The 9,544-nt window shown below is 38.4% G+C and overlaps 2 protein-coding genes across 3 annotated transcripts; one reads left to right on the plus strand and one right to left on the minus strand.

The window, feature by feature from the left end:
• Nucleotides 1-501: 501 nt before the first annotated feature.
• On the minus strand, nt 502-3,782 carry LOC142539900 (putative zinc metallopeptidase EGY3, chloroplastic). Its single transcript, XM_075645649.1, has 6 exons — nt 3,009-3,782; nt 2,660-2,857; nt 1,982-2,206; nt 1,495-1,733; nt 1,243-1,397; nt 502-955 (listed from the first exon to the last, which is right to left on the minus strand). Exons 1-6 carry the CDS (start codon nt 3,555-3,557, stop codon nt 606-608), a joined length of 1,716 nt encoding a protein of 571 aa, XP_075501764.1. The 5' UTR covers nt 3,558-3,782; the 3' UTR covers nt 502-605.
• Nucleotides 3,783-5,659: 1,877 nt separating this feature from the next.
• LOC142539901 (tubulin alpha-2 chain) lies at nt 5,660-8,182 on the plus strand. Of its 2 annotated transcripts, XM_075645651.1 has the most exons (5): nt 5,660-5,872; nt 6,460-6,694; nt 6,787-7,157; nt 7,387-7,845; nt 7,931-8,182. In XM_075645651.1, exons 1-5 carry the CDS (start codon nt 5,780-5,782, stop codon nt 8,069-8,071), a joined length of 1,299 nt encoding a protein of 432 aa, XP_075501766.1. In that variant the 5' UTR covers nt 5,660-5,779; the 3' UTR covers nt 8,072-8,182. The 2 variants fall into 2 exon arrangements, with proteins under 2 accessions (XP_075501766.1, XP_075501765.1); XM_075645650.1 differs by having other exon boundaries at nt 7,387-8,182.
• Nucleotides 8,183-9,544: the final 1,362 nt, after the last annotated feature.

Here is a 9,544-nt window from a genome sequence, read left to right on the forward strand (position 1 = left end):
CTATTGGATTGACCAAGAGTATAAACTACCGACACATTTGGGAGGATGTGTGTGTTAAAGGCAGCTAAGTGTTTGAAGACTTGGATTGAATGTATAAGTAAGTCAACTCGAGTTGATGAATGCCTTGGATATGTAAGGTCTAAGACAAGTGGCAGACGAACAAACATTCAATCTGATAACAGTTAAGCTTGCTCTTACCCAAACAAAATAGTTGGGTCTGACAGATGGCGGTTCTAGGAATAGTTACTCCAGTTTATCTGATATTGTTGCCTTGTATTTCATTTATATTAGCCATGAGTTGCACAAGGCTTTGTGATACAAGAGTGTTGAGCTTTTTTATTTGCAAGCCATTGATAGATTATTTCCTTGTGTTGTGAACTATTATGTTAGTGCAAAGTTGGACAGATTGTCTGGTAATCTTGTTTGTCATCGTTATTCTTCTTGCTTGCTTGGCTTATGTGAGTTATATTCAGAAAATATAATCGAACACAAGTGTGATCAAATGTGATTACTCACGATTTACCATATCACAAAATCCACAAGCATTGATTTCACAGCCAAAATGCAGTACTGAACGCTGAAATGTGATTACTCACGATTTACAACTACCCCCTGAAAAACGGTGAACCAAAATAGGAACTCGAGAAGGTCCCTCCTCCGTTAGGGAAAAGAGTCAGCAAACATATCAAGAAAAGCACGCAACCCCAACCGAAACGATCGTCCCCTAACAGTGTAATCTCGTCCTTCGCAGGAACCTCCTCTCCGCTCCGGAAGAACGTTGCAAACAGTCCCCATGTTAGACACAAAACACTTCCACTTAACCCACCTATGGCTAGTAGTAAGGATGTGGCGAAAGTTAACACGTTAGCCGTGCTTCTTCCGAACATGGCTTGGGCAATGCGGCCTCCTTCGAGTCTTCCACATGGGAGTAGGTTCAGAGTAGTCACCACCATACCTAAACAAGAAACCTATACGTTTTATTCTCCTGTTTGCGGACCAGGAATTATGGCGAATGAGGGACTTAGGCGAGAGAGTTCATATAATGGGTTTTGGGAATGAAACTTGCATACTCTGAAAAATGACACGACAATTTCTGAAGGTTTTTAACTGAGGCGTTTCCCGTATATGACTCCAGTGTATATTAGGTTTGAACAAAGTAACATTTCTAAACGCTACACATAAAAATGAAAATTAACCATATATTATACTAGAACAAGACCATGATTTCAAGAAAAGACTCACCTAAAAGACCAGCAAAAGCAAGTGGGTCGACGGGGACTCCTACACCTTCAACTGCATACGGCAACACATTCCCAAGATCATCGGTGTAGGGTCCGATCACATATTGGATGAAGGAAAGAAGAGGATTGTTGTAAAAGAATTGAGGTCGAATGTACCTGAAAGCAGAGGAAACATAAAGAGTCTTATAGAGGAAACAACATAGCAGACCATATAAGTCATATAACCCAAATGAAGGAACAAAAGATTACTTACAATGCATTGTCACCCCCATTGAAACTGCCATCAGTTACAAAAGCAGAAATTGCAAGAACTAAGGAAGTCAGATATGCGCTGGCTGTTCTTGCTACTGGAATGTCGAACAGAGCCTTCTTGTTAGGCAGTAACGATTCATAGTTATTCATGACGCCAAGGCATCCGGTCCAGTTAGATGGGACAAGAAACGAGGGACTCAATTTTACACCGTACCGGGATGCTGTTACTCGTGTTGCTATCTATACAGAAACCAAAGTAAAATTAACAAATGGGAGGGGGTAGAAATGTAGAATAAAGGAAGTTATGCAAATTAAATACATTCCTTCAAAAAACTCTGCAAAACTAGCACTATTGATATATGTAAGCAACAACTAGACGTAAATGAGATTCTATTACAGAGATAGATACTGTACTCATGACAGGACCATAGCGAAGTTTCAATTAATCTTTAAACATGATAGACAGAGTGAACAAATACACTGCATACCTCAGAAACTGCCAAAATAGTCAAAAAACCACCAAAGAGGGGCACGAAGTTAGCTAGGTAGTCATCAATGGTGGCATCTGGCTTGAGGAAAAGGCCACTGGTCAAAGCGACCGTCCCAAAAGTTGTGACAGCCAAAGCTATAGAACTAACATAACCCCAAGGAGTACTTAGTTTTGTATAATCGAATTGGAGATCAATCTCAGCTTTGGGTTGCACGACGCATGCCTGCAAGAGCACATGAATTTGGAAACAAGTTTAAACAGAATCCATGACGTTCAATGTCTGCCTTACGTTCTAGAAATATCTTAAAACTTAAACGAATGATACTCGAGATATTTTATCACATGAGAACAGCCAACAACAGATCATCGTCTTTAGTTAAACTAGGGGCATTTCATGTTCTTCCAATTAAAGAACGTCTAACCAGTTGACGAATAAATCAATATAACACCTCAACCAACAGGGGAGGAAGGATAATGCTACAAAGCAAAGGTATAATCAGACATAAAATCATCAAAATTGTAAAAGATTTATCAAATTTACCACAAGATTTAACGCTTAAGAAACGGGTCGTCTGAATGAGAAAACAACTTCAAAGGGGAAAAAAGTTAATTCCCAATCATAATTTTTAAAACTAAAGCAACAACATAAGACGGACACAAGCTTGTAAACAAATACCTGCTTGGTAATATCATTTGTTTTTTCCTCCATAAGCCATACAACCACCTCCCTCTCCGCAGCTTCTGACAACTTTTTCTCTAATTTAGGTATTGCTTCTTCGATCGGTTTCCTCAAATTTCCAATAAAAATCCCACCATCTCCGAACCTCCTAACATCTGTCGCGAAAAAGGTATCAAACCCGAAACAGCTCTTCAACTGCATTACACCATTTACAAAAGAAATGCATACATTAATTACACTGCCCACGTAAACCAGAGTTTCTAAGCCACGACAAGAAAATTAATGCAAAAAATATACATTAAAAAATTTTAAGCCAGCTAGATAATAAAACAATAATAAATCTAACCTTGTTGAGATCAAGAGCTTTGAAACTCTCCTCTGCTTTCTCCAACCTTTCCTTCTCTTTCGACAGATTGGCACGAACCAAATTGTTGAAGAAGCTTACAAAGGGATTGCCAGTTGTTTCTCTGTTAAGCTCCTGAAGCTTGATTTCAGCCCTTCTTTTCTCGAGCTTTATCGCAGCCTCGATAGAAGGATTCCCCATGAAATTTTTGAAGGCCTCGTCTTGTTTCCAATCCACTTCTTGTAGCTTTCCTTTCTCGTTTTTCTCACCTTCATTCTTAGCAATCTCAAACCCATCCTCGATATTGACACCTTTTGTGCCATTGTCAGACCCCTCTTCTTTCGGCTCCTCCACCGCCACAGATGAGGAAGAGAAGTCCTTCTTCTCCTCAGCTTTCACACAAAAATCCAATCTTTTCCCCGAAAATTTTAACCTCTGGCCAAAAGGGTATCTTGAAAGTCGACAAAGGGAAGTCGTATGAAGCGTATAACTTATGTCGAGGGTCCGTGAAGATGGAGAGCACGAAACAAAAGAAAAGAGGGTGGTACCCATTGAAAGGCAAAGAAATCTGCTTGACTCGTGATACGAACAGGTGAACACATGGTGAAATTATAGCGACACATGTTTTTCATAGAAGAGTGGAGCTAGTCTAGAAGGTTGGAGGAATTTCCAGAGTGAAGAGGTGTCCGGGCCTCGGAAAATGAATCCTCCCCACTCATCAGGAACCGGGAATATCAGTGCGGATCTTACATCTGATTGGGACAGTTGGAGAGTCAAGACTACTCACCACAGAATGACTGGGTTTTTTAATTAATAATAATAATAATAATATATATATATATAATATAAGAATATATAATTTCAAAAAAAAAAACAAAAACAAAACAAAAATTTTATACATTTCTGAGGGGCACGGGTCCGATTATTTTATTTTAAAAAATTTCTTATAATTATAGACCTTTTTCATTATTTAAAATATTATATTTTCATTTATTTTAAAAAAATAAAACTGTAATTTTTAAAATACTAATGTTGATTTATACATATAACAAATAAATCAATTACGTTATTGGTTGTAAATAAAGAATAAAATAAGAATAATGATATTACCAAAATTAAAAATAATAATAAAATATCATTTTCATTATCTACTTTGATACCTCCGTAAGATCCGGATCATGGATGACCTAGGAACAATGGAAAGAGTCCGGATCATGGATGATCCGAGATAGTCCATGGATATCCTGGATCGTGAAAAGGTGGCAGAATGATTTTGTATTTAGCCGGGCAAAGGAAGTGCTGGGGATGTCGTCATTTACCCGGGCAACCAGAGGCCCGGCCTCTCGAGTAAACTCCCGGGTGATGACTCTCTACTCAGTGTGCTTCGATAATAGTACCACTCTCGAGTGCGAGAGCAGGTAATATTTTACCTAGATAAATGTGCCTAACAGAATCATATTGATTTGACATGGTCGAAAGTAGGGTGGCGTGATAGGAAGTTAACATCAAAAACTATAAGTGGTAAGTGGACACTGAAAACAACGCACTCATTACCTTCATTCCTATAAATAGCAGGTTCGTTTTGCATTAAACACATTCACCCACATATATTCACACATATATTTACACCAATAGCATTTATTTCTCTCCCAAGCTACACCGATTATCTTAATCATCTTCACATGCTGACTTAAGCGTCGGAGTAGTCACGCCGGACACTCCTCCGACGTCCATTTACGTGTTTTTCTTCTTGATTTTAGGATACCATCTCTACCTTGGGAGGCACTTCCCTGCTCATTTTTCCCCTCGTCAAATTCGATGGATAGCCCAATCCAGCTCAATTTATTCACACGGATAGCATCATATACCAACTTTTTTTGTTGAAGTGAAAAATCCCCTTAAAAAGCATTATTTATTTCAATGATCATTGATCAAATCAGTGAATGATGCAGTCCCATTTTATTTATTTTTTAAAAATAGTGTTAAGGCTAATGAAAAGTGCTAGTATATATATATATTTTTAAAACACATATATAATCATTTCTTCTTGTTCAATCGTCTTATCCCGAAGAGGCGTAACTTCTTTAAGTAATTGGCTAATTATTCACTTATTTCACTGACTCGACCGTCGTGATGTATGTGTTTTTCTAAGAAATAACGTTTTTAGTAGTAATTAAAAAGTGGTTAATCTAATAAATTGGTTAATATTTGTCTTCATCTATGCTATATTGAGACATGATAATAACTACCTAGAGAGGATACCAATTTTTTTTTTTCCAATTTTATCCTTATATGATACTAATATTACACTTTTGTTTTTTTGTTTTTTTAATTTCAACAAACACTTTTTTTCAACAATTCAAATATCAATTTAATCTCTCAATAATTTGTCAAATTCACTTTAGTCCATCGATAATGATAAAAAAATTATATACACACATCGTGTGCAGAGTAACTAATATTAATAAAAGATTACAATCATCTTTCATTCGGCAAATCGGGCGGCAAAATGTTCATTTTAAAAATGGTTGTTTAACCATGGTTAGCACCGCCTGGCCGGCTGATTCTTCTTGCTGGGTCCCACAGACCAAATTTTTAACCCTGGTTAACTTTCCACATCCTCGCGCTATAAATACCACACACTCGATCGCCAGACTTCATTTCCGTGAAATCAAAGGGCGTCTTGATAAACGCCGATAAACATTTTTTCTTCTCTGATTTTCTCGATATTTCCGCTTAATTATTTTTCTGGATTTTCGTGCTTAGAATCGAGAATGAGAGAATGTATTTCAGTTCACATTGGCCAGGCCGGTATCCAGCTCGGAAATGCTTGCTGGGAACTTTATTGCCTCGAGCACGGTATTCAGGTGCATCGAATGCACTCGTTTTTATTCGATTTTATTGTTTATTTATGCGTGTTCGATTTTTTTTTTGTTGATTAATGTGAGATCGAGGAAATTGTTGACTGAGAATATACGTAAGTGTTCTATCTGTGAATTTTGATTATGTAAAAGTATGATGGCTTTTGCTGATCTGATGTACGTTTGTTATATACGCATTTATGTGTGTAGATCGCAGGAAACTATGTGCGACAATCCGGGAGTTTTGAACGGTGAATTATTTGATTCAACGCATTTGTTTATGTGTGTAAATAGACAGGGAAGTGCTTTGGTTGATGTTGAAATGTGGGATCACGAATGAATTTGTACATGTTTTGATAAAAGAAAATGTCGAGGGTTTTATTTAATCTGTGTACATGTTAACTATATTATTTCGTTGCCACCTTTGAGGAATTATCAATCCGATATCTGCTTCTCACAACATTTGTACCTATGTAATCAATCAACCCATTTTTCTTGGCCTGATTTTTGCATCAGATACAATATTATAGACTTATTGTATATTTCATTCCTATATATAACAGATCTGACTTCGGTTCCTTTATTTTTTCCAGCCTAATGGACAAATGCCCAATGACAAAACTGTCGGAGGAGGTGATGATGCATTCAACACTTTCTTCAGTGAAACAGGTGCTGGAAAGCATGTTCCACGTGCAATCTTTGTTGACCTCGAACCCACTGTGATCGATGAAGTTCGCACCGGGGCTTACCGCCAGCTTTTTCATCCTGAACAGCTGATTAGTGGCAAGGAAGATGCTGCCAACAACTTTGCCCGTGGCCATTACACAAGTAAGTAGGTTTGGTCATCCCCAATGAGTTCATTTATTTTCTGCTGTCGTTTTGGTGTTTAAGGTTCTGTTTACAATTTGTGTCACCCGTAGTTGGCAAAGAGATTGTTGACCTTTGCTTGGACCTCATTAGAAAGCTCGCTGACAATTGCACCGGTCTCCAAGGTTTCCTCGTCTTTAATGCAGTTGGTGGAGGAACAGGTTCTGGATTGGGCTCCCTTCTCCTGGAGCGCCTGTCAGTTGACTATGGCAAGAAGTCTAAGCTCGGCTTCACTGTGTATCCATCTCCACAGGTCTCCACGTCTGTCGTAGAGCCTTACAACAGTGTTTTGTCTACGCACTCCCTGCTTGAACACACTGATGTTGCCGTGCTTCTCGACAATGAGGCCATTTACGACATCTGCAGGAGGTCTCTCGACATTGAAAGGCCTACCTACACCAACCTCAACCGCCTTATCTCTCAGGTATGGTTTCACCCTCACTCTTTGATCATATGTTGTACCAACCGTTGCTCGTGGTTTGGGGGAGGGGGAGACGTGTAACTGAATATTTGTTGGGTGAAACTTTTAGTTTTAGAAAAATTGCATATAAAGATCTCAAAATTCCTTCATTCGAGTTGGGGGGTAGATCCTCACCCGTTTGATTTGCAACTGTTCATTACTGTATCGTATCAACTATTCTTGTCGAATGCAGGTGATCTCTTCCTTGACAGCATCTCTAAGGTTCGATGGCGCCCTTAACGTAGATGTCACTGAATTCCAGACCAACTTGGTGCCTTACCCAAGAATCCATTTCATGCTTTCCTCTTATGCGCCTGTAATCTCAGCAGAGAAAGCATACCACGAGCAGCTCTCTGTTGCTGAAATCACCAACAGTGCTTTTGAGCCCTCGTCCATGATGGCCAAGTGCGATCCTCGCCATGGCAAATACATGGCCTGCTGTCTGATGTACCGTGGTGATGTCGTCCCCAAGGACGTCAATGCAGCCGTAGCCACCATCAAGACAAAGCGTTCAATCCAATTCGTCGATTGGTGCCCAACAGGTTTCAAGTGCGGCATCAACTACCAACCACCTACAGTCGTCCCTGGTGGGGATCTTGCCAAGGTTCAGAGAGCTGTTTGCATGATCTCAAACTCAACCAGTGTGGCTGAGGTGTTCTCTCGTATCGACCATAAGTTTGATCTCATGTATGCAAAGCGAGCTTTTGTGCACTGGTATGTCGGTGAGGGAATGGAAGAAGGCGAATTCTCGGAGGCTCGAGAGGATCTTGCTGCTCTGGAGAAGGATTATGAAGAAGTTGGCGCGGAGGGGACAGAGGAAGATGGATGTGAAGAGGATGGTTGATAAAGGTGTTTTGAATTCCATAGTGTTTGCTTGATGTTTTCTTACTGAAGTTGGTTTTGGATTTCGGATATTATGTACTCTTTCTTTGAGCCCCGTATTAAAATGCTATCTATACCATTCAAATATGACGACATTTTTTATTGCACTTGGCACTCGTCATTCGCAATTGTCGCTCTATTTGTCTTCAACTTGGCTCCATGTTTCAGATGACCTTTTCTAGAAATTCACCTACCTTACTCTGAAAAAAACTTCATAAATTATAAAAATAAATATTTTAAAGCATTATTGGTCCGCCGTCTTTTTGGGAATATTTGGTGCGTGATACAGGAGCCGATTTTTTTTTTCTTTGCTCTCAAATTTTGCAATTTCAGTCGATTTGATTACACCTGAGTTTTGCCTATATAGCATAAAAATTAGGGATCTTTTCTAATTTTTCCACTTGTATCATAAATATTTTCCACCTATTCAATTTTAAAAAAATCCACATAATGAAATACACAACTTTGGAGGGAAAAATCTATTTAATTTCCATCTCCCATTTGGGTTCATTGCACGAAGAAAAAACCCGACTAAAAACATGAAATTTGTTCACACTGCCATAGGTTGTTTTTGGTGTGCTCGATACCATGTGAATGTGAGTTGCTTTTTTGGTTTATCATTGTTAGATATAATTTTAGTAAATTCGAACAATCATTCATTTTTATGATTAGTTGGAATTAAGTGTGAAAATAAACTCTCCTCCTATCAACATTTTCTTTTAAACATTCCGTTTTATCCAAAATTGTCCTTATACCTTTGTCCTTGAACAAAAAACCCAAATAAATTATGGCTAGGGTTGTAATTATAATATGTTAAAAAGAGTAATTTGGTCAAAAGATGCCACAAACTTAATAACACACACAATATTTGTTTCTACATATATCACATTTCCCTGTCAATTACCTCCGAATCCTCCGAATCAAGCAAGTAAACGTTAATCTAAGGATTACAACGAGGACAATTTATTTCCATTTGATACAATCTGTGGCTCCATGGTAAAAAAAAAAATGTAGCCCCCTTCTAAATTGTAGCCCTCGGATTAAAGATTTGGAGTACTGCCATATGGGTAGGGTGGAAGAACAAGGAGAAGATATGAATTTCTTCCAAAGATGCCCACCCAAGCTGCCACGCATAAATAGTGGAACAAACCTGAACTTTTTTAATAATTTTATTCTTTACTATTAATATTTAAAATCATATATCTCATACTATTAGGACACATATATTGAAAATTCTATGATCCACCAGGTGCCATTCATTGGTGTGTAGCCCACACATCTACATCTCCACCGGACGAAGATCACTCGGTATGACAGAGAATTTCCCCACATATATATACCGACTCGCTGTACTATTAACATAGAAAATGAGACGATTAAATCCAATCAACCTTTTTATGCCTTCGCACATTACGCCAATCAATTTCTTCATCAATTCCAGAACAATATAACTCAACTTCAAATTTGCA

Source organism: Primulina tabacum, chromosome 3 (genome assembly GCF_025594145.1).
Source record: "Primulina tabacum isolate GXHZ01 chromosome 3, ASM2559414v2, whole genome shotgun sequence".
NCBI classification, from domain to species: domain Eukaryota; kingdom Viridiplantae; phylum Streptophyta; class Magnoliopsida; order Lamiales; family Gesneriaceae; genus Primulina; species Primulina tabacum.

Bases quoted from the DNA above. Each gene is read 5' to 3' on its own strand.
- LOC142539900 (XM_075645649.1), bottom strand. From the start codon at position 3,557: ATGGGTACCACCCTCTTTTCTTTTGTTTCGTGCTCTCCATCTTCACGG. The intron at 2,207-2,659 runs GTATTTGTTTAC...GTGCTCTTGCAG, and splicing joins CAAATGATATTACCAAGCAG to GCATGCGTCGTGCAACCCAA. The intron at 1,398-1,494 runs GTAAGTAATCTT...CTCTGCTTTCAG, and splicing joins AATGGGGGTGACAATGCATT to GTACATTCGACCTCAATTCT.
- LOC142539901 (XM_075645650.1), top strand. From the start codon at position 5,780: ATGAGAGAATGTATTTCAGTTCACATTGGCCAGGCCGGTATCCAGCTC. The intron at 5,873-6,459 runs GTGCATCGAATG...TATTTTTTCCAG, and splicing joins GCCTCGAGCACGGTATTCAG to CCTAATGGACAAATGCCCAA. The intron at 6,695-6,786 runs GTAAGTAGGTTT...TGTCACCCGTAG, and splicing joins TGCCCGTGGCCATTACACAA to TTGGCAAAGAGATTGTTGAC.